Source organism: Octopus bimaculoides, chromosome 30 (genome assembly GCF_046866305.1).
Source record: "Octopus bimaculoides isolate indiv1 chromosome 30, ASM4686630v1, whole genome shotgun sequence".
In the NCBI taxonomy this organism is placed as follows: Eukaryota; Metazoa; Mollusca; class Cephalopoda; order Octopoda; family Octopodidae; genus Octopus; species Octopus bimaculoides.
In genome coordinates this window covers 7,660,193-7,685,042 of record NC_142957.1, presented here as the reverse complement: position 1 = coordinate 7,685,042, position 24,850 = coordinate 7,660,193, and the positions used below count along the sequence as shown (strand labels likewise).

Here is a 24,850-nt window from a genome sequence, read left to right as displayed (position 1 = left end):
CAGTATTTAACAAAATAGGTTTATTGTCAATTAAAAGATTTCGATTAAAAACCATATATAAAATCAAATTGCCCATAAAAAGTATTTGCTGTCCACGGACCCCCTGTCTTGTCCTTGCGGACCACAGTTTGAAAACCCCTGGGCTGGAGCATTGTCGTGATGAAAAAGGACTCCTCTGGTGAGCATTCCGCATCATCTCTAAAACCCTAACCCTAAAACCTCAACCCTAACTCTAACCACAAAAATGTTTGGAATTGTTTTCAGTCTCATAATCTGAGTATTTTCCCCGCATATTAAAATTAAAAAAAAATTCTGAAAAAAGTTTAAAATGAAGAAATGAGTGTGTGAGTGTGTGTGTGTGTGGGGGGGGGGGGGGGGGTAATTTCAAAATGACGATTTTTGACTATTTTTTTTGTTTATGAACATTTTTTTTTCCAGAATCGGATCCTACATAACCACCAAAAACGTGGGACTCCGTAAAAAAAAAAAAAAAAAAAAAAAAAATCAACTGCGTGGCATCTTGGGCAAGTGTCGTCTGCTATAGCCTCGTGCCGACCAAAATCTTGAGAGTGGATTTGGTAGACGGAAACTGAAAGAAGCCTGTCGTATATAGGTATATATATATGTGTGTGTGTGTGTATGTGTTTGTGTGTCTGTGTTTGCCCCCCTAGCATTGCTTGACAACCGATGCTGGTGTGTTTATGTCCTCTAAAGATGGCGGTTCGGTAAAAGAGGCCGATAGAAGAAGTACTAGGCTTACAAAGAATAAGTCCTGGGGTCGATTTTGCTCGACTAAAGGTGGTGCCCCAGCATGGCCGCAGTCAAATGACTGAAACAAGTAAAAGAGTAAAAGAGTATATATATCCATTTTACCCGAATTTATGACGGAAAAATCGGATCTTGTGAATTTTCCGAAAGTCCCCTCGCCCACTCCTCATGGTCGTCAGCGCGTATTTTTTTTTCTTTTTCATATTCGTTTTCCAAACACTTGTTAACACCCCCCCCCACAGGCTGGTTAATTAAATTTTTTTTGTTCCCGGGTGAGGATCTTTATATTGACCAAACGTCTTTTATTATTAGATTAATAATAACATTATCAAAACATGATCCGTTTGGCTGAGACATTCCATCAGTATACGAAGTTTCAAACTGTTTAGTTAAAAAAAAAAAAAAAATTAATTAAAAAATCTGTAAGCCAAACTAAAATATTTTTTTTATTTTGCTAAAATAGCTTGAAACCATGGTACGGAAAATAGATTGGTAAATGTCTTTATTTTTCATTCCCTTTCGAAATTATCCCTATTTTTGTGGTATAGAGTTTTTTGCTGCTCTTTCTAGCGGGTTAGATGTCCTATTTATAGGCATCTCTGTATTTTAAATATATATGTGTGTGTGTGTGTGTGTGTGTGTATGTTTGTGTGTGTGTGTGTGTGTGTGTGTGTGTGTGTGTGTTTCTGTACTCTGTTTATCATTTTGTCCACGTTTTTTGGCAACGTCCTGTACCCAGATATGCGACTATATATACATGTTGATGTAGGTATATACATACATGTACGTATATTTGCATATACTCATTTATTATTTGTATTATATATATATATATATATATATATATATATATATATATAGTGTTTTCTGTACTCTGTTTATCATTTTGTCCACGTTTTGTTTGCAACGTCCTGTACCCATTTATGCATCTATATATACATGTTGATGTAGGTATGTACATACATGTACGTATATATGCATATACTCATTTATTATTTGTATTATATATATATATATATATATATATATATATATATATATATATATATATATATATATACATATATAGTGCTTTCTGTACTCTGTTTATCATTTTGTCCACGTTTTTTTGCAACGTCCTGTACCCATTTATGCATCTATATATATACATGTAGATTAGGTATGTACATACATGTACGTATATATGCATATACTCATTTATTATTTGTATTATATATATATATATATATATATATATATATATTATATATATATATATATATATATATATTTATATATATATATATATATAGTGTAACCGGAATGTCATTGTAAACTGTTTACTCAACCTAGACAAAAAAAAAAAAAGCCATCTCCACGCATGCGTACTGACACCCTCATACAGTTCCATCTCCTCGCTCTCTCTCTCTCTCTCTCTCTCTCATTCCGTCGAGTTTCACCTTCCGTTCTCACTTGCATTTCTCTCAACTCTTTCCCTGCCACAGAAACGTCCGGCCGGACAACCTCTCTCATCGGCTCTTTTACTCCAATTCTTCACTGATCATCACATTCGACCCCCACCAACTCAGTCGCGATCCACCCATGTTACTCCGATAAGGCAAGCTTATTTCTTTCTTCATTTATTATTATTATTATTATTATTATTATTATAGTTGTTCTTGTTATTAATGTTGATCAGACTTTGGGTGTTGTTGGGGGGCGGTTAATATTTATTTTATAGGGGTTTGGGAGAAAGGGGAATTCTGCTGGAGAGAGAGAGAGAGAGTGTGTGTCTGTGACTCGGTGCAGAGGGGCTTCATACAGGTTAAGGCCTGTTGAAAGGCGGTGTGTGGATCTGCTGCTAGTGTTTATTACATTCTCTACGAAAACCACACACACACACGTTTGATTTCCACACACACACGTTTGTTTTCCACACACACACACACACGTTTGATTTGTAAGTTACAATAAAAACAATCTAACGTTAAACCGAACGATCACCCAATACTTTTTTGCAGAGTAGGCATATTTATTTATTATTTCATTAAGAATAGTATTGATAGTGACTTCGAAGTTTCGTCCTGCTTAGCCTTCAACAGACTTGCATACATATATGAATGCACAAGTGCGTACGTACTTGCATAGTACACACCTATATATGCATACATACAAAATATGCATGCATACATACGCAAATACTTACACACACACACACACACACACACACACACACATATATATATATAAAGCGATAAGAAATGGAACAATAATAACGCCAATGATACACTTCCAACTGTTATTGTTGCTCCATTTCTTATCGTTTTTTTATATATATTAAACCACGGTTTTACCTTTTAAATTACCTACTACCGTATACCTTATAACAAGGACCACACATACTGAGGAAATACCAGGTATACCTTTTGATAGATCCATCTATCCCTTAGATGATTACATTACCTCTAACTTATACCTTATATACCAATGAAAAGAAGAAGACGAAGAAAATTCCTTAACAATTCTTTAATTATAAGTTACAATTGTTTCTGTACCATTTTCCATTTGCAACGTCAGTTTACGCGAAAATCGTAAATGAAAAGTCAGGTAATATTTTCGGTTTTAGATATTGGAGAGGAACTTCCATCAGACTTGCATCAAAAGTGTTGCTATTGTTTTGTGCATCCTTCGGATCGTCGGCATAACTACAGAGTTGTACCCCGCAGACTTTGGAAGGTCATAACTTTCAGAAAAATGAATATTTTTTAATGAAATTTTCTATGCATATAGTATTTACTATGCAACTCTGTAGTTATGCCGGATCGTGTTAGGAAAATATTGGGAGGATGATATAGAAAAGAAAAAAAATTAAAAGTGTGGTTGCAGGATGGGTATGTGGGGGGTAGATATTTGGGTAGGGTGAGGTGGGGGTAATCAAGAGAGTGGAGACGTATATTAATAAGGGGGGGGAGAAAGGGAAGGAGGGGGGAGGAAAACGATCAGAAGATGAAAGTGAAGTAGAAGGAAGAGAAAGGGAAGGAGGAGGAAGAGGCAGTAGAACAATCAAATGATGAGGATATTTGTGATGTATGTTGAGGGGAGATCTAATTTATGACCCTAGTGTGTTTTGGCTCCAAGGGCAGAAGAGATACAAATAGGAACAGAAAAAGACGAAGAGAAGGAAGAGGAGGGGGACGCAGTAAAGTCCTAAAACCTGGAGCAGAAAAATAATTAGAATTTAATTTAATTAAATAGTGGTCAGGAGGGTTTAAAACTATGTAAGTTATACTGGTATGGACACAATATAAATGTAATAGAAATAAAATTAAATGTATGGACAGAGTAATAAATAGTTACTGGTGCATAGGTATATATATATATCTATATTTATATAAAGGGCATTATTACAGAAAATAGAACATGGACAAAATGATATGTGGCTTGCTTGTTTGTTGTACCTTGTTTATCATTTTGTCCATGTTCTTTTACCACATCATGTACCCGGTTATGTATCTATATGTACATGTAGATGAAGGTATGTACATACATGTACCTATATATGCATATACTCATATATTGTTTATATATATATATATATATATATATATATATATATATATATATATATTTACATATATATATATATATTTATATATATATATATATATTTACATATATATATATATATTTACATATATATATATATATTTACATATATATATATATATTTACATATATATATATATATTTACATATATATATATATATATACATACATACATACACGCATACATATATATAATCATGCAGACCCAGACGCACACACACTCACACATGTGTATACATGCATACATACACATATATAAATCTATGCACGGACACACAGACACACCCACACGAAAGTACCCCAACTTTTACACCCAACCTCACCTTAGTATATATTATACGCATTTAAAGTATGGGAGTTTAGTTCACAAGTGATCTAAACGATTAGGTAAGTGCTGTAATAGGCTTCAAGGTTATGGCCGAGACAATAGTTATGGAGCCATTACAAATTTCCGATGCAGTGGATATATAATTGTTAAAGAGGACAACAAGCATTAAGGCAAACATCTCAAGTCGTATACAATATTATTATTGTATTATATGCATACGTATGTATACATGCACATACATACATGCCCTGCATAGCTGCAGTCCAAAGGTTGACATCAGTAAAATGATTATGTGAGTGTGTGTATAATATATATGGCTGTGTGGTAAGAAGCTTGCTTCCCAACCACACAGTTCCGCATACAGTCCCTCTGCCTGTCACCTTGAGCAAGTGTCTTCTACTATAACCTTAGGTCAATCAAAGCCTTGTGAGTGGATTTGGTAGATGGAAACTGAAAATAAGCATTTTGTGTGTGTGTATATATTTATCATATATATATACTCTTACTCTTTACTCTTTTACTCGTTTCAGTCATTTGACTGTGGCCATGCTGGAGCACCGCCTTTAGTCGAGTAAATCGACCCCAGGACTTATTCTTTGGATGCCTAGTACTTATTCTATCAGTCTCTTATACCGAACCGCTAAGTTACGGGGACGTAAACACACCACCATCGGTTGTCAAGCGATGTTGGGGGGACATACACAGACATACATATATATATGTATATATATACGACAGGTTTCGTTCAGTTTCCGTCTACCAAATCCACTCACAAGGCTTTGGTCGGCCCGAGGCTATAGCAGAAGACGCTTGCCCAAGGTGCCACGCAGTGTGACTGAACCCGGAACCATGTGGTTGGTAAGCAAGCTACTTACCACACTGCCACTCCTGCGCCTAAAGTAGTTGTACACTGCCAACTTAACGTGACAGTCCCAATAAGGGAATATACTACTGCTATTTAGCCCTAGGAAGCTGGACCGCTTCTTGTCGGCTTTGACACATTTCCTGTGTCCTTATGTTTGCGAGGGGGGAGACAAACTCCTCCACCCAGCCCAGCCTGCATTCAGGGACATGTTTCTGAGTCTTTGCTTGTCACCAGCCTGAAGTAGCAAGACTAGCTGGCTGAAGAAGTTTGTCTAGCTTTCGCAAACATATACTATTTCAGTGAAATACATTCACTGATTACAAAAATTAAGAAATAGTACATTTCTAAATCTCACAGAGAGCCTTAAGCACTAGTGATGCGATAAAGTAGTTGTATACTGTCAGCTTAACGTGTGTGTGTATGTGTGTGTTTTTGTGTCTGTGTTTGTCACCTCTCACCACTTCACAACCCTGTAATCTAACAGTGCAGATATGAGTAAAGTTGATCACCACTTCAAAGTGGCTGTTCTAATGTTACTACTAGTTTAACCTTCCATCAGCTGGTTATTGGTGGAGCACTGCACCCTATATATATACATATATATTGTTAGCAGGGGGAGAAAACCCCTACCATTCTCTGGCTGACAACAGGATCGTGAGTCTGTTTTAAGCTGGTTGGCTCATCATCAGTCACAAGTCGCTGGTCACCAGCATGATGGCCAGGGTCCACTCCAGCCAGGGTCCACTCCAGCCAGCAATATGTTGTAAACAAAGCTATTTTACATACAGGTATCTTTTTATTTTGTACTTGTTTCACTCGTAAGACTATGGCCATGCTGGGACACCACCTGGAAAAATTCTTAGTCAAATGAATCAACCCCACTACTTATGATATCATAAAAGCCTATTGGTCTCTGTTGCTAAGTTACAGGTATGTAAACACACCAATACCAGTGGTAAAGTAGTCATGGGGGACAGACACAAACCCATGTATATATATATGCCCAGCGTCGCCTTTCTGGCACTTGTGCCCGTGACATGTGTAAGGATTTTCGAGCGAGATCGTTGCCAGTGCCCCTGGACTGGCTCTTGTGCGGGTGGCACATAAAATACACCATTTTGAGCGTGGCCGTTGCCAGTACCGCCTGACTGGCCTTCGTGCGGGTGACACGTAAAAGCACCCACTACACTCTCTGAGTGGTTGGCATTAGGAAGGGCATCCAGCTGTAGAAACTCTGCCAAATCAGATTGGAGCCTGGTGTTGCCATCCGGTTTCACCAGTCCTCAGTCAAATCGTCCAACCCATGCGAGCATGGAAAGCGGACATTAAACGATGATGATGATGATGATGATGATATATATATATATATATATATATATATATATATATATATATATATATATATATATATGTATAAGAACACAACACACAGCCCAATCTGGAAATCAAACCCACTACCTCATGACTGCGAGCCTAACACTCTAACCACTGAGCCATGTGCCTGATAATAAACTAATTTCTTTGTCACAAAGCTATATGGTGGTCATCTGCGTTGCTTCAATTTTCTCCCCTACATCACCTTAATGATCTTTCACTGGTATTTAATGCCTGGTCAGCCCTGGTTGGACAGTCCAACTTTGACCATCCTTGTATAGCTTCAACTTCATTGTATGTGTTAAGACATTAGAACATATTTTGAAGGCATATGACTGTTATTTCTAGCATGTCCAGTGACTGCAGACATCCATGTTGTTGTTTGTCAGTTGCGATCAAAGATGTTCCAGCTGTGACCATCTTGTCTTTCATTCAGACATTGTCTATCTAGGATTACATTATCTCATGTGTCCTACCTTGTTGTTGTCGTTTAGCCCCAGGTCAGTCCTGATCCAGCAGACCTATGATCAAAGATGTTTCAAACCATCATATCTATTGTGTCATAGTGTATCTAGGACACTATTTAAGGTGTGCAGTTAAAGAGATTTAGTTGCTGTTTCTAGCAGCTCAAATTATCCTCTTAGCTTGTTCGCGTTGGACAAGTGATCCTATTGTAGTGCACAGTCCACCTGGCCATTAATAGGTACCATGGGGGAGGCACCCTTCATTGCCGTACTCAGTCCACTTATCTGTTTTTGTTTGTTTTTGTTTTGCAGCCATTGATTGTCTTCTTTATCAGTCAACATGTTCCGAGTCAGTCCCTTGAAGCGAGTGTTTATTCAGGTGTGGAAGCAGGGACATGGGTCACAGTGTTGCCTGGGAGTCGCTGGGCCCAGGAAGATCCATTGCTGCAGTGTGCTAGGGGCAAAGGACCTGTCATCGAAGCAGAACAATATCAGATGTGTCATATTTGATATGGGTGGAGTTATTCTACCCAACCCCCTTGGAGTTTTCCAGGGTAAGATTCATTTATATAACATTATCTAAAGCCATTTCTCACGTTGCACTCACCAGTCAACAGTCATCACTCATCATTCACTGTTGAATCTCAGTGCTAATGATTCAACATTCGTCAATCACTGTTCAGTTATGTTGCTAATGATTTATCACTCATCCATCACTACTCAGTTACATTGCTAATGATTTTACCATTTATCACTCATGAATCACTTCAGCCACATTGCTAATGATTCACCATTCATTACTCGTGAATCACTTTGCTAATGATTCACCATTCATCACATTCACTGCTAATCACACATTACTCTCTAACTCATCATTCATCACATATGACACAATCATCTCTCACCACTCACCAGTCTTCATTATTCACCACTCATTTATATACTCACAAATTGTGTCACCATCAATCACAACTTACCATTCACCATTCACTGCACACTTCTCATTAGTCATCCACTATTCATCAATCATTACTTATCACTAATTAAAAACCACTCATCAGTCATAACTTATACATCATTTGTCATGCATCACTTTTCATGCGTCACTCATCATTCCCCCTTCATCAGTCATAATTTGTTGTAGATCACTCATGCATCACTTCTCACACATCACTTGTCATTCACCACTCATCAGTCTGAACTTGCTGTACACCACTAATCATGCATCACTCATTATTCACCACATCATCATTCATTAGTCACCACTTAGGTGTCTTTCTGTGGCAAGTGAAATCTCTTTAACTCTGTGAAATTTATGTAAAATGTAAGCTTTGATAACCTTTAAGTAAAATTTGACCATTCATGACCTTTTTGTTAAAAAGGAAATCCTGAATGAAGGTTTTTTTTCTTTCTAGAATTTGAAGTAAGCAATAACTTGCCTGAAGGGACCCTGCTTAATGTCATCAAAGATGGTGGAGATAAAGGGGCATGGGCCTCGTTGGAGAAAGGGACCTTGACGTCTTCCGAGTTTGTGGAACATTTTGGCCAAGAGTGTTCAGATAAGGTCAGAGTTCATCTTGTTTTATGTTTAACGATGGCATTAACATTTAGGAAAGTGACCAGAGATTGGGGTGAATGAGGAGGTGGGGAGGGGGTGCTGTTGTTTGGCCCTGAGTCAGAAGAAGTAGTATTAGAATTGTAGTAGAATTTTGCTTTAAGCGCCCCCATATAACCCCTTATAACTTCATCATCATTTAACGTCCGCTTTCCATGCTAGCATGGGTTGGACGATTTGACTGAGGACTGGTGAACTAGATGGCTGCACCATGTTCCAATCTGATTTGGCAGAGTTTCTACAACTGGATGCCCTTCCTAACGCCAAGCACTCCGAGAGTGTAGTGGGTGCTTTTACATGCCACCGGCATGAAGGCCAGTCAGGCGGTACTAGCAACGGCCACGCTCAAAATGGTGTATTTTACGTGCCACCTGCACAGGAGCCAGCCCAGCGTCACTGGCAACGATCTCACTTGAATGTCTTTACACATTCCACCGGCACAAGTGCAAGGAAGGCGACGCTGGGCACAGGTGCCATCACGATTTTGCTTTCGCTTATATTCTTAAGAATTTCCAGAAAATATTTGCAAATTTGTGTTCTACACTAGGGAATTCATAGGATTCTAAAAACAAAATTTGGTGTGTGATTTAACAGCTATTTAGCTGTTAGTTTTTGTACATCTCACAACCACCTCATACCATCCTTGTTTGCTTGTCAGTCTGATGTATTGAGGTTTTCCAATGTTTCTCTCCCTTAAATGGTCCATTGCTGGGATTTAAGCCCCAAAATTTGAACTTTCTGTATTTTAAACACTGATTTAAAAAGGAAAATTTGAAAAATAAACAAATCTTTTAAAAAATTCGAAAACTTATAAAAAAAATTTATTTTTCGTTGTTGTGTGAACTCCTGTGTGTAGAAGACAAATTTGTGAAAATTTTCTGAAAATTCCAAAAAATAAAAAAAGTGATGAGGGGTGAAATGGGGTGCTTAAAGCAGAATTTTGCCTTCAGGGTGACAAACAATCGAGGAGGGTCTCAGGTGATCATGAGATGTGCTAAAAGTACCAGTTAAATAGTCCTTAAATAACACAAAAAACGGGGGGGGGGGGTTGCATAATCTTATGAATTCCTAAGTGTAGGCATTTTGTCCATTGCTACAGTGAAACACTGGGGTCAATTTAATTGATTGGTCCCCTTCCTCCAAATTTCAGGCCTTGTGCCTATGATAGAAAAGAATATTATCTATTACCGGCATAATGCCTCTCCTAAGGTTTAATAATATTATTATTCCTTTCTAACTTTGGCAATGAAGCAATTTTTGTGGGGAATGTGAACATTAGTTGTCTAGGTCCTTGTATTTGCTTGATACTTTGTTGACCCTAAAGTGGTGAAAGGCATTGTTGAATAATAATAATAATAATAATAATAATAATAATAATAATAATAGTAATGTCTTCATCCTTTGCAATTAATATTACTTGTGTTTCCTTTAGGTTGGTCACCCAGTAAATGTGTTGGATCTCTTACCAAAATTCCATTACAACCCGGCAGTGAAACCCCATTCGCAGATTATCGATTTGATCCAGTGTGTCCGAGCGGAAGGATACCTCACAGCTTTACTAACCAACAACTGGTTGATACACCCAACACACTCGTTCCTGCCCCTCGATCGTAGCCTCTTTGATGTCGTAAGTTATTCTCTCTTTCTCACCCCCACCCCCACCCCCCACCCCACCCCATCACAACAATGCAGTGTTGAGCACTCATTCTCAATGTCTGATATTAGTGTAACAAATAGTGTTCTTCTTAAACGCTGGGCAAGCACTAAACACGAAAATAGGAAGAAAAACAAAAATCATGGCAAAGCACAAAGTGAAACCATTGGTAGCAGTTTCATAGCTGTTTAGCCCCCCAGATCAGCCCTGGTCTAGCTGCGTGATTATAAGATGCTCCAGCTCTGTCTGTCTCATTATTTATTCAAGTATAATGTGGATCTTTTTTAAAACGGGGGCCACATTTTTCATTAACGAAACACTTTGAAACTTGGAACACTGGTAGAATGTGTCATATAAAACATCTTTTTCTCTTAGTCTTCTTAAAAAAAAAGAAATCCATAAGTTATTCCATGTTAAAGTTGTCGTATTTCTGTAATTTCAACCAATCACTGACGTCCATTCAGCCGATATACATTAAGTGCCGACTACATAAACAAACGATTCTGAAACAATTAACCCTAGGGTTAGGGTTAGGGTTAGGGTTAGGGTTAGGGTTAAAGCAAATTTAAAATGAAAAAAGCAAATAAAACGAAGGTATGGAGATTAAATACGCTTTACACCGCTTAATCAGCCAAAGGAGTAAATGTAAACAACTGAATACTTGTCAGTGATTGGTTGAAATTATCGAAATAAGACAATTTTTTACATGAAATAAATTCGAATACAAAAATATTTTTCTGTTCTATAACACAAAATAGATAAGTACACGAAGTTTGAAAGTCTTTCCGTACCAAAAACACTACGTAAAACATTAATGAAAAATGTGGCCCCCGTTTTAAAATAGATCCTATAATGTAAATAATGTGTCTAGGATTCCATCCACTTACGTGTCTTTCCTGGTTGATCTTTAACTCCAAGTCAGTCCTGATCCATTTGACTTGGGGCCAAAGATGTTCCGTTTGTGACCATCCTGTCTCTTTGGAATTGTAGTTGTTCCCCCTCTATCAATCCTGATCCAGCTGACCTATAACCAGACATTCCATCGGTGACCATCCGGTGTGTAAGTCCTTCCTCATAATATCACAATTTACTGATTGAAATTCTACCTTGCGGTCCCAGATTATTGAGTCTGCTGTCGTGAAGTGTCGGAAACCTGACCCCAGAATATACGAAATGTGCCTTAAACAACTGAGGATGAGACCTCAACAAGCTGTGTTCCTTGATGATATTGGGACCAACCTTAAGTCAGCCAAAGAACTAGGGATTGAGACTATTAAGGTAAGTTGCTTACACTGTACTCTTCAGTACTTCACTGTACTCTTTTGTACTGTATTTGACTGTATTGGAGGAATTTCAACCATGTTTCGTGGTCTGCTACCACAACAGCTCCTTTATAGGATCCAGTTAGCTCAAGACATCATCAGGAGGAACCACGTCCGATTTCGGCCCCTACTCCTCTACCGTTTTGATGTGGCGGGCCCCCCCTTCCTTTCGGAGGTGTCTTCAGCTCTGGTGTTGGGTGCATGTCTTCTTTCTTCTTCACGCCTATCACTGTTCTAATTCAACTGTGGAATGTCCCTCGCTATGGTTATTTTCCAGGAGGTTCTGGCCATACGTCTTACGGTTCATCAACCCGCGTTGTTGAATTACTTTCTTTTGACATACCTTCCCTTTATAGGTTCCAGTTAGCTGAAGACATCATCAGGAGGAACCACGTCCGGTTTCGGCCCCTACTCCTCTACCGTTTTGACGTGGCGGGCCTCCCCCCTTTCGGAGGTGTCTTCAGCTCTAGTGTTGGGTGCATGTCTTCTTTCTTCTATTCCCTGGCCTCTTTGATGCAGCATCAACGAGTGTCAGCGTCCGACTGACTGTCTTGTCAAATTCCCCTTTTTATACCTGCTGCTAGGCTCCAGCAGGCTGCCCCAGCAAGTTGTCATGTGACACTGTATTTTAGTGTATTGTGCATCCATCCATCCATCCATCCATCTTCATCCCCCACCATCTTCATCCCCCACCATCTTCATCCCCCGCCATCTTCATCCCCCGCCGTCTTCGACCCCCACCGTTTTCATCCCCCACCGTCTTCATCCCCCACCATTCCTGGGATGGTCTTCAAGTCCTTCCTCCCATAATGTTCTATTAGAAGCAATTCTCATTACACTTTCCTTCTGGGTTCCCAAACATGGCCAATTGAGACGATGAATATTATCCAACCATCTCGTTCTTGGTCTACCCTTACTTCTGGCAGTTGACACAGTTTGAAGAATCTGTGATCTTTGCAGTCATCCATCCATCCATCGTTGCTACCCACTATTCTTTAGAGGCTCATGTAAATAGACTCCTCAAGTACCTCTTTAACAGGGTCCTATCAGAAGCAACCATCTTTACACTCTCCAGCTGGATTCTCAAGCATGACCAACTTAGTCTATGGATGTTATCCAACCATCTTGTTCTTTGGTCTACCCCTAGGTGATCTTTACATGCATCCATCTATCTTTTCGACACACAATTTCTGGAAGAATCATTGGGTTGGAGTCCTTAGGCACCTCTTCCTTATGGTCATATCAGAAGCAACCTTTCTTGAGTTTTCTGGAAGATTCCCAAACATCCAGCTGTCTTGTTCTTGGTCTACCCCCAACGTCTCTAACTAGCTTGACAAATGATTAGAGAATTCTCTTGGTTGGATGCAACAATTCCAAAGCAAATATTGATGACCTCTTAAAAGCTAAACACCAGTTTCACAAATCTCCCTAAACGGTTTTGCTGTTTAGTTTGTGAGATTCGGATATGTGTGGCACTGGGTGTGATATAACCATCTTATTGCTAATGTTGCCGTCTTTGATAACTTTTTGGTAAATAAATATGTTAGTTGTCTTTATTTTTTATGTAATCACTGTATTGTATTGGACAAAATGGTTATGCGGCCCACGCTCTTCATTCTCTCAGTTAACTGGCCTGCTGTGAAAAAAGTTGGGCGACCCCTGGTCTAATATATTAGAATAACGTTCCCACCTTTACTTGATAATGTCCAGGGTACATATATTGGCCCCTTTTCTCTTAATGTTACCCCTTATTCTTATCAATTACCCACACTGACTTTTACCCTATATCTTTGTGTTTTCCTCAGGTGACAAGCCCAGATCAAGCGGTGCAGGACCTGGAGAAATTTTTGGGTCTCAGTCTTCAGGGCTACCTGAAGGGTACAATAAGTGTACCTGAGAGGCTCCGCTTTTCCCGGGAAAACCTTGCTGCATACCTCACTGAAAGCCTCAATTTAACCCACCCAGGTAAACCTCTTTGCCATTTTGTGATGACTGTGATTGGTTGATGGTTAATTAAACCAGTTAATGGCTTGTGTTTAATTAAACTAGTGATGTTTAATTAAAGAGCTGATGTTTAATGGTTTATTACTATAATAAGGAGGCGCAATGGCCCAGTGGTTAGGGCAGTGGACTCGCGGTCATGTACCCTATTACACCACCAACCACAATTACACTACAACCCCAACTGTACTCTCTCTTACCACATTACCACCACTACAGCCTCAACTATACCGTCTTACTACCACAGGTACGCTGCCACATATACGCCTGTTTAAACATGGAATGTCCAACCCAACGTTTTACCTGAAATTTGGTGATAAGGAGTTGGTTCTGAGGAAAAAACCTGTGAGTAACTCTTTACATCTTACTAAGGGCTGTTCTTCACTTTTCAACCAAGGGTCAGACCCACCCACCCCTCTTTCCCTAGATGTTAATTAGAATGTGAATTTATTTTGAAGTTCCTGAAATTATCTCTCGTCTCTTTTGTTCAAAGTTGCTAATAATAGCTGCTTGGTGTTTGTCTACTTTCTCTTTTTTTCCATGATGGAATTTTAACAAATAAATCACTCTCCACTTTATTACGTGCTGGTGACACACAAAAGGCATCTGTGCTAGTGACACGTAAGAGGTACCTCTGCTAGTGACATGTTAAACGCACCTGTGCCAAGCACACATATGAGGCACAGGAGCCCGTCCAGCGGCACTGGCAACAAACAACAAACAAGATGAGGACAAATATCCACCAAACAATTGTTTAACCCATGCCAGCATGGGAAACGGTTGCTAAATGATGGTGATGTGTACTGTGTGTGTATTTACAGTAGGGCTGTGTGCTTAAGAGGTTTATTTCTCAACCACATGGTTCTGGGTTCATTCCCACTGTGTGACACCTTGGGTAAGCGTCGTCTACTATAGCCTCAGGCCGACCAAAGCCTTGTGAATGGATTCAGTAGATGGAAACTGAAAGAATCCTGTTGTTCACACACCCGTGCAAGGCTTATCCTCCAATATCACCAAATCAATATCTAACTCTGTCTTACCTTCATCTCTCCTAGAGTTTAACCCTAAACCGTCATACTATAACATCACCCACCCCACCATGTTATTATTTATTATGCTTCATCACGTGTCCCTGCCAATTCAGATAACCCCTAAAACCCTTCCTCAGCTCCATATTATCATCTCTTTTTTCTTGTCTGTGTCCAGCCAGGGAAACTGTTGCCATCTGCGCATGCTGTGGATCGAGAGTTTCGTGTGATGAAGGCCATGGAGGAGCAACGGGTCCCCGTGCCTCCCATGTTGGGAATGTGCAGCGACACCAGGTAAAAAAGCAACCTAGCTTCTAATGCTTTCCTTGTTTAGCCCCGGGTCGGCTCTGATCCAGAGGACCTAGGAACAAAGATGTTCCAGTTGTGACCATCCCGTCTTTTATTCAGGCATAGTGTATCTAGGACTACATTATCTAATGTGTCCTCCCTTGTTGTTTAGACCGAAGTCAGGTCTGATCCAGACAAATCTATAATCAGTGATGTTCCAGGAATGACCATCCTGTCTTTTATTCAGGCAAAGTGTATCTAGGACTACATTATACAATGTGCCCTTCCTTATTGTTGTTGTTCAGCCCCAGGCCAGTCCTAATCCAGCAGACCTATGATCAAGGATGTTCCAGCTGTGACCATCCTGTCTTTTATTCAGGCATAGTGTATCTAGGACTACATCATCTAATGTGTCTAATGTGTCCTTCCTCAATTACTGCTTCCCATTTGCTTGGCAGACGATCAGACCCGCCATTTAAAGATGTTTTTGTTGAATAAAATTTTATTCAATATAAACAGTAACATGTAACAAAAACATCTTTAAATGATTATTCCGGAGCATATTCACCATCTACTTCAATTACTGCTTCCCATTTGCTTGGCAGACGATCAGACCCGCCATTTAAAGATGTTTTTGTTACATGTTATTGTTTATATTGAATAAAATTTTATTCAACAAAAACATCTTTAAATGGCGGGTCTGATCGTCTGCCAAGCAAATGGGAAGCAGTAATTGAAGTAGATGGTGAATATGCTCCGGAATAATCATTTAAAGATGTTTTTGTTACATGTTACTGTTTATATTGAATAAAATTTTATTCAACAAAAACATCTTTAAATGGCGGGTCTGATCGTCTGCCAAGCAAATGGGAAGCAGTAATTGAAGTAGATGGTGAATATGCTCCAAAATAATCATTTAAAGATGTTTTTGTTACATGTTACTGTTTATATTGAATAAAATTTTATTCAACAAAAACATCTTTAAATGGCAGGTCTGATCGTCTACCAAGCAAATGGGAAGCAGTAATTGAAGTAGATGGTGAATATGCTCCGGAATAAACATTTAAAGATGTTTTTGTTACATGTTATTGTTTATATTGAATAAAATTTTATTCAACAAAAACATCTTTAAATGGCGGGTCTGATCGTCTGCCAAGCAAATGGGAAACAGTAATTGAAGTAGATGGTGAATATGCTCCGGAATAATTATTTAAAGATGTTTTCATTACATATTGCTATTGTTTTTGTTGAATAAAATTTGTTGAAAAAAAAGCCGCAATAATTATGCACCAACCTAATATATCCTGGTCCATGTTGTTACTAATTCCTTTTTTCCTGTGTCTTCATTCCAGTGTTCTGGGGACTGAATTTTATGTGATGGGTTTGGTTCCTGGCGTCCTCTACCTTGACCCACTCCTGCCAAACAAGTCCGACCATGAACGCCACAGCATCTACACGGCCATGATCGACGCTCTCTGTAAGATACATTCTGTTGATATCGGCAAAGCGGACCTTGACAGCTTTGGGAAGAAAGGTAAGTGGAAGAGGAGAGGGTGGGGAGATGATGTTTGTGGCAGTGGCCTGCTGAGTATACACATAAACATACATACACACACACATACATGTACATACACACATGTATATATATACATACACACACTTATACACACACACACACACACACCGTGTTTTTCTCCTTGTCTCCGTATTCTTTCTGTTGAAGAGCGTAGCTCGAAACGTCAAAGACTTTCCGTATTCCCGAGCGTCATACTAATATATCCTTTTGTTATTTACACCACCTGTCCTCGTCTGTTGTTATTATTTGTATATTCTCCCACATATAATACACGCTCACGTGGTCGCACCATCTAATCCTGTCTCCTCTCATCACACACTACCAACTTTTGGATTCTACCTTCTTTCCTTCTGGATCTGGACTGTTTGATTCTGAACTTTATACCCTCCGGCTGCACCTCTCCTACCCACGGATTACACTGGACCCATCTTCTGATTGGAAATCGCTTCAATATACCACGACGTCTAAAAAACTTTTGAACTTTTCCACTTTTGTAAACCTCCTTTATCATCCTTTTTTACCTTACTTTCCTTCACCTACCGTCTCTTCGTTCTCCTTGTCTCCGTATTCTTTCTGTTGAAGAGCGTAGCTCGAAACGTCAAAGACTTTCCGTATTCCCGAGCGTCATACTAATATATCCTTTTGTTATTTACACCACCTGTCCTCGTCTGTTGTTATTATTTGTATATTCTCCCATATATATATATATATATATATATATATATACATACACACATACACAGACACACATATATATATATAGACACATATACACGCACACACAAACACATATATACACACATACACACACACATAGATAGACACACACACATATACACATTTACGCACACACACACATGGTGGTGGATGTATGTGATAGCGGTGATGGTGGTTGTAGTAGTGGTGGTAGCAGCAACTTCTTCACCCTGCCAGATAAGGACAAGTTGCGGCTGGGAGTGGTAGTAGGGGCTATGTCATTGAGCTTTGCCCCTTGATATTTATTGAAACAGCAGTTAACCTGTTTCTAACCCTGTTCAACAAGGGTGATAGTAATCTCTCCTACCCTCTCCCCACCTATCCCCCCACCACCCATCACCACCATTACTCCTGCAGAAAGGTGGTAGTGGTGGGGTGTCAGTAACCACTTGGTGGTTGCATGGTATGAACACTTAGCCTAAAGTATTCTCCCACCATCTTTAAATGCCTTTTCACCTTTGTTCTTCCCATAGATATCACCCCAATAACATTGCAAGCAAGCAATAATAATAATAATAATAATAATAATAATAATAATAATAATAATGATAATAATAATAATAATAATAGTAATAATAATAATAATAATAGTAATAATAATAATAGTAATAGTAATAATAATAGTAATAATAATAATAATAATAGTAATAATAATAATAATAATAGTAATAATAATAATAATAATAATAATAGTAATAATAATAATAATAATAGTAATAATAATAATAATAATAATAGTAATAATAATAATAATAATAATAATAATAGTAATAATAATAATAATAGTAATAATAATAATAATAGTAATAATAATAATAATAATAGTAATAATAATAATAATAGTAATAATAATAATAATAGTAATAATAATAATAATAGTAATAAGGAAATTAAGGCCAATTGGCCAGATATAGTTGTCAAAGATCATGAAGAAAAAAAATGCTTTCTAATTGATGTATCAATACCAGCAGATGACAACGTTTCCCTAAAAGAAATGGAAAAACTTTCAAAATACAAAGACCTGGAAATAGAGGTAACTCGAATGTGGAATCTAAAAACAGAAACAATTCCTATCATAGGTATAATAAAAAAATATTCAGACAAATACATAACAAAAACACCAGGACTTACAAATATATATAACATACAGAAAATTGCACTACTGGGTACTGCACACATTCTACGCAAAGCACTTTCAATACAGTAACCAGAAGAGCATCACAGCAGACCACAGCACATACCCAAGGCACACAGAGCTGCGCTCGGTAGTGAAGTGAAAGCACGTTATAAAAATAAAACTACTGAACAATAATAATAATAATAATAATAATAATAATAATCATTCTTGCTAAAGCACAAGGCCTGAAATCCTGGGGGAGGAGACCAATCGATTACACTGACCTCAATGTTTTACTGGTATTTAATTTATCGACCCCGAAAGGAAGAAAGGCAAACTTGACTTTGGTGGAATTTGATCTCAGGAAATAAAGATGAACGAAATGCCGCTAAGCGTTTTACCCACCAGGCTAGCGATTTTGCCAGCTCACAGCCACCACCACCACCACCACCACCATACATACATACATACATACATACATACATACATACTTGTCCCCTTGTTTCTGTTTGTAGATAATTACATGAAGAGGAACTTCTCTCGCTGGATGAAGCAATATGAAAACAGTAAAACTGAAGAAATTCCAGCCATGAATGAAATAATCCGATGGATATCCGAGAACCTTCCAGAGAAAGGAACAACAACAGTGGTACATGGAGACTTCCGGTATGGAAACAACAACTTCTCCAATACCTCTTTGCTACAATTAGTCTTGTAACAGACTGAAATAGTCAATGTGCAGGTGCTAAAAATACATTCCCCTTAAGAAGGTGTAATATTTTAGTATTTGATTTGTTTCAGACTGTGGCCATGGCTGGGGCAACCGTCCAATCTGTGCCAGCCTAGAAGATGGATATTAAATGATGATAATGATAATATATATCACGGTGGTGCTCCAGCATGACCACAGCCACTTGGCTGAAACGCATAAATAAATAAATATATATATCATGTATAATGATGATAACGCTGGTGTTTTAATGGTGGCAGCTGATGAAGGATATGTTCTCTATGTGGCCTGCTTGTTTGTTGTACCTTGTTTATCATTTTGTCCATGTTTGTTTTGCAACGTCATGTACCCAGATATGTATCTATATGTACATGTAGATGAAGGTATGTACATACATCATCATCATCATCATCATCGTTTAACGTCCGCTTTCCATGCTAGCATGGGTTGGACAATTTGATTGAGGACTGGTGAAACCGGATGGCAACACCAGGCTCCAATCTAATTTGGCAGAGTTTCTACAGCTGGATGCCCTTCCTAACGCCAACCACTCAGAGAGTGTAGTGGGTGCTTTTACGTGTCACCCGCACGAAAACGGCCACGCTCGAAATGGTGTCTTTTATGTGCCACCCGCACAAGCCAGTCCAGGGGCACTGGCAACGATCTCGCTCGAAAATCCTACGGGAGCCAGTCAGGCGGTACTGGCAACGGCCACGCTCAAAATGGTGCATCTTATGTGCCACCCGCACAAGAGCCAGTCCAGGGGCCCTGGCAACGATCTCACTTGGCTTGCCGGGTCTTCTCACGCACAGCACATTTCCAAAGGTCTCGGTCAGTACATATATATGCATATACTCATATATTGTTTGTGTGTATATATATATATATATATATATATATATATATATATATATATATATATATATATACATATATATATATATATATCCATTTAATGTTGACTCTTGGAAGAAAGAATAATTGATAACATAACAGAGCTAAATAATGCTATTCTATACTTCTGAGATGATGGTGCCACATAAAAAGCACTGGTACTCATGCCTTGTAAAAAAAGCACTGGTCCTGGTGTCGCACAAAAGGCACTGATGATGGCGCCACATAAAATGCACTGGTGCTGGTGTCACATAAAAAGCTTCCACTACACTCTGTAAAGTGGTTGGCATTAGGAAGGACATCCAGGTATAGAAACCAAGCCAAAATGGACTATGGGACCTGGTGTGGCCCCCTGGGCTTGCCAGTTCCTGTCGAGTCATCCAACCCATGCCAGCATGGTAAACGGATGGTAAATGATGATGATGATTGAGAGAAAGAAAGTGAGAGACACATTAGCCATCAGTTTATCTTTCAGTCGTAATAACCAACCAAGTGGAGGTGCAATGGCCCAGTGGTTAGGGCAGCGGACTCGCGGTCATAGGGTCGCGGTTTCGATTCCCAGACCGGGCGTTGTGAGTGTTTATTGAGCGAAAACACCTAAAGCTTCACGAGGCTCCTGCAGGGGATGGTGGCGAACCCTGCTGTACTCTTTCACCACAACTTTCTCTCACTCTTACTTCCTGTTTCTGTTGTGCCTGTAATTCAAAGGGTCAGCCTTGTCATACACTGTGTCACGCTGAATATCCCCCGAGAACTACGTTAAGGGTACACGTGTCTGTGGAGTTCTCAGCCACTTGCACGTTAATTTCACGAGCAGGCTGTTCCGTTGATCGGATCAACTGGGACCCTCGACGTCGTAAGCGACGGAGTGCCAACAACAACATAACCAACCAATTATTGCACAACAGGTTTAATTAATACATAGTTAATTAGCTGCTATGCTGTCTTGTTCATTACCTGATTATTTTCTCTTATCTTTCATCTAACAGAATCCCTTTTTTTTTTTACATTTATTTCAGTTTAGATAACATCATCTACAGTGATAAAAGTGACGATGTTTTGGCTGTGATTGACTGGGAGCTCTCCACCCTCGGCGATCCACTCTCAGACTTAGCTACCTGCTGTTTTATGTATTATGTGCCATCCAGGTTTCCAATCCTGCCGGGTATGTCTGCTCTTTGTCTCCATACATCCATCTCCACCACCTCTCTCTCGCTTTCCCCACCTCTCTCTCTGTCTTTGTTTACAGTGATCCCCTGTTTAGTGCTACCAGTCATTATACAGGGTGTCCACAAGGTCTGGGTACATGGAGTAAATAAAATCATAACATAAACCATTAAATATAAGAAATAATAATTTCTTCAAGTATGTGTTAATCCCCATGTACCCAGACTTTGTGGACACCCTGTATAATAACTGGAATATCATATGAGGGACAATCTCTCTTACCAGCTCACAGCGCACCCTATCTGGTTTCTATGATTGAAGAGAAGATAACCACTCTGAAATGCTTGCATTTCACTGTCTGGGTAGGTGGCGCTGTAAGCTAACTTTAGGTGTATTTCCATCATTTGTCTGTGGCAACAAATTCTCTCCATGTCAAAATAAGGTGAATATTTTTTTTTATGGGCTTAAATATGCCCCAAGCATATTTCAATCAGTAATAACCTAGTATCTTAACTTTAACGTTGTTAACCCAAGTTTTACCATTGTTTGCCCTAACTCACTACAACCCCTTCTAATTCTGGTGTCGTTTCAGGTCTTAGTGACGTGGCCCTCACTCAGTACGGAATCCCCACCATTGACCAAATCCTAGCCCAGTATTGTTCCACTCGTAACATTCCACCAATAGAAAACTGGAATTTCTATGTTATTTATACATTCTTCAGGTTTGCTGCAATATTACAGGGAGTCTACAAAAGAGCCACAATTGGTAAGCAAGGAATTATATTATATTCGGGGGTTTTAATGTTGGTTTCTCTTTTCAGCTTTTTTACTCCTGTTAGATACTTTTAGTTGACTGTAGCAACTTGCTGGTACATATAGACATACAGCTCATCATCAATCTTGACACAGAGTTAGTTATACTCCTTGGTAGACACAGGCACACATCTCAGTGCAAACTTGACACAGGGTTACTTATATTCTAAGCCATATGTAAACAAACAAGTTTGTTTTTCAAAGCGCTGAAATGTATGGTAGAACAAGTAGAAAGATAAATTTTATTCAACGCATAGATACTGAACAGTATAGATATAAAGGATAAAATCCATTTTTCTTTTTAAAAGCAGAAAAATTTGTCGGCAGCCAGCCATGAGGAACGAACTCGCATCCCTCCAATATCCTCATGGCTGGCTGCTGACAAATATTTTGTCTTTTAAAGCATTCCAACCTTATATTCTAAGGTAAACATAGACATCTTGATGGGTTGTTGTCTAAAATTTTTCTGTTTGCAGTCTTTGAATTAATGCCTAAGGATTTAGGCAGATCCTTGTTGTCTGCTTCCCTGATCCCTAACAATCTGAGTTGATCATGAGGGACGTTGGACCCTAGCATTGTCTTATATTCCATGTCCTGTTGAGGATTTTGTTAAGGCTTTACAGAAAACCTTGTTTAAAGAATATTCCATTCAGATTACTGTCAAATGTAATTCTTATTTATTCAAATTGTTTCACCATCATCATCATCGTCGTTTAACGTCTGCTTTCCATGCTAGCATGGGTTGGACGATTTGACTGAGGACTGGTGAAACCAGATGGCTACACCAGGCTCCAATCTGATTTGGCAGAGTTTCTACAGCTGGATGCCCTTCCTAACCAACATTTTTTGGGAAAGAATAAAAGGGGAGACAGAAAGCAACAATCAGTCAAATAAAGAAGAAAAAAAAACAGTAATGGTAGCTGGAAGTAAGTGTGGAGTTTAAAAAAAAAAGTAGGGGAGTGGGGATAGGGAACAAATAGAAAAGCCATAAAAAGGAAAAGGTGTGTAAAGAGACAAAGTCAGGAATAGCGTTGGTGAGGGGGAAACATGGAAGTTTTGAAGGATGCAGTGTCCTGACGTTTAGCACTTGACGTCGGCGGTTTATTCCGTTCTTCAATAATTCTGAGTAAAAAAAAAAATATTTGAACAGAGAATTAATTATTCTGTAATCATTTCAGCTGTTTATAGACTCAGTAGTTTAACTTTTAAACGTTTAAATGCAGAGGCGCTGAATCTCCGAAACTCAGCCGGGGGCAAGAAGTCATAAGTTGTTTCCCTTGTGGGATTCTATTTGCAAAAAGAAAAAACAAGAAGAAAACGAACTGTGCAAGGGAAGTAACTCGCTTTATTTCTCTGACTTTTCTGAGCTTGAAGAACTCACTTTTACTTGTTTCAGTCATTTGACTGCGGCCATGCTGGAGTACCACCTTTAGTCGAGCAAATCGACCCCAGGACTTATTTTTTTAAAGCCTAGTACTTATTCTATCGGTCTCTTTTGCCGAACCGCTAAGTTACGGGGACGTAAACACACCAGCATCGGTTGTCAAGCGATGTTGGGGGGACAAACACAGACACACAAACATATACACACACATACATATATATATACATATATACGACAGACTTCTTTCAGTTTCCGTCTACCAAATCCACTCACAAGGCTTTGGTCGGCCCGAGGCTATAGTAGAAGACACTTGCCCAAGGTGCCACGCAGTGGGACTGAACCCAGAACCATGTGGTTGGTAAGCAAGCTACTTACCACACAGCCACTCCTACGCCTATAATATTTAGTAAGACATCTTGTAATTTCTGGCAGAGATTTGAAACCTCCACTAGAATATTTTGTTATTATTTCTAAACACCGTTACCTATTAGGCCATCAAAGCAATAACTGGCGAGGTTTTCGTTTAAAATACATCGCAGTGGTTCCCAACCTCTGGACCGCGGACCCCTGCTGGTCTGCAAACGTAGTACTGAGGGTAAACACCGAATATATATTGGGAATGGGGTGACTTGTGAGGTTTTTTTGTTTTTTTTTTAAAAATTGCATAAAAGGTTTTGTGTCAAAATAAGTCGTTGGTCACACTGGTACCTGGAGAATGTTTGAACTGGTCAGAAAAAAAAGGGGTAAAAAGAATTCCGGTTTTGACCTAAAAATTCTAACCAAATTATAGATGGTCACAATGAGACATCATAATGAGAGGTCACACTGAAAGTTCACCACAGAGGTCATTACGAAAGGTCACCGTGTGAGGTCACATTGAAAGGTTACCAGGGGAGGTCACCAAGAGAATATATTTATTTTTGAGAGAAATGAATGTTTTGTGTGTTTATAGTGTTGTTATTTAGATCCAATTTGGTCCTGAGACATGTCAACCTATGATCAAAAGGCATTCCAACCTTGCCCACCATGTTTGTTTTTGTTTTTTAATATATCATTCTTTAGCTACACGAAACTCAGATTGCGAAGACTTGTTGGGGCTAGCGAAAGCGAAATCATGATG

General features: G+C 39.0%; 1 protein-coding gene across 3 annotated transcripts in view; it reads left to right on the top strand.

The window, feature by feature from the left end:
* Positions 1 to 24,850, top strand: part of LOC106867258 (acyl-CoA dehydrogenase family member 10) — a 74,489-nt gene that overhangs the window by 24,153 nt on the left and 25,486 nt on the right. Inside the window, exons 2-13 of one of the 3 annotated variants that reach the window (XM_089346200.1) lie at positions 2,253 to 2,365; positions 7,698 to 7,939; positions 8,801 to 8,949; positions 10,433 to 10,627; positions 11,774 to 11,932; positions 13,782 to 13,941; positions 14,225 to 14,322; positions 15,184 to 15,299; positions 16,646 to 16,827; positions 19,258 to 19,408; positions 21,386 to 21,531; positions 22,126 to 22,299. In XM_089346200.1, the coding sequence (XP_089202326.1) occupies positions 7,726 to 7,939; positions 8,801 to 8,949; positions 10,433 to 10,627; positions 11,774 to 11,932; positions 13,782 to 13,941; positions 14,225 to 14,322; positions 15,184 to 15,299; positions 16,646 to 16,827; positions 19,258 to 19,408; positions 21,386 to 21,531; positions 22,126 to 22,299 (1,744 nt within the window). In that variant the 5' untranslated portion in view covers positions 2,253 to 2,365; positions 7,698 to 7,725. Of the gene's footprint in view, positions 1 to 2,190; positions 2,366 to 7,697; positions 7,940 to 8,800; positions 8,950 to 10,432; positions 10,628 to 11,773; positions 11,933 to 13,781; positions 13,942 to 14,224; positions 14,323 to 15,183; positions 15,300 to 16,645; positions 16,828 to 19,257; positions 19,409 to 21,385; positions 21,532 to 22,125; positions 22,300 to 24,850 lie in introns of those variants that run through there. The other 2 variants (XM_089346199.1, XM_089346201.1) reach the window with 2 other exon arrangements.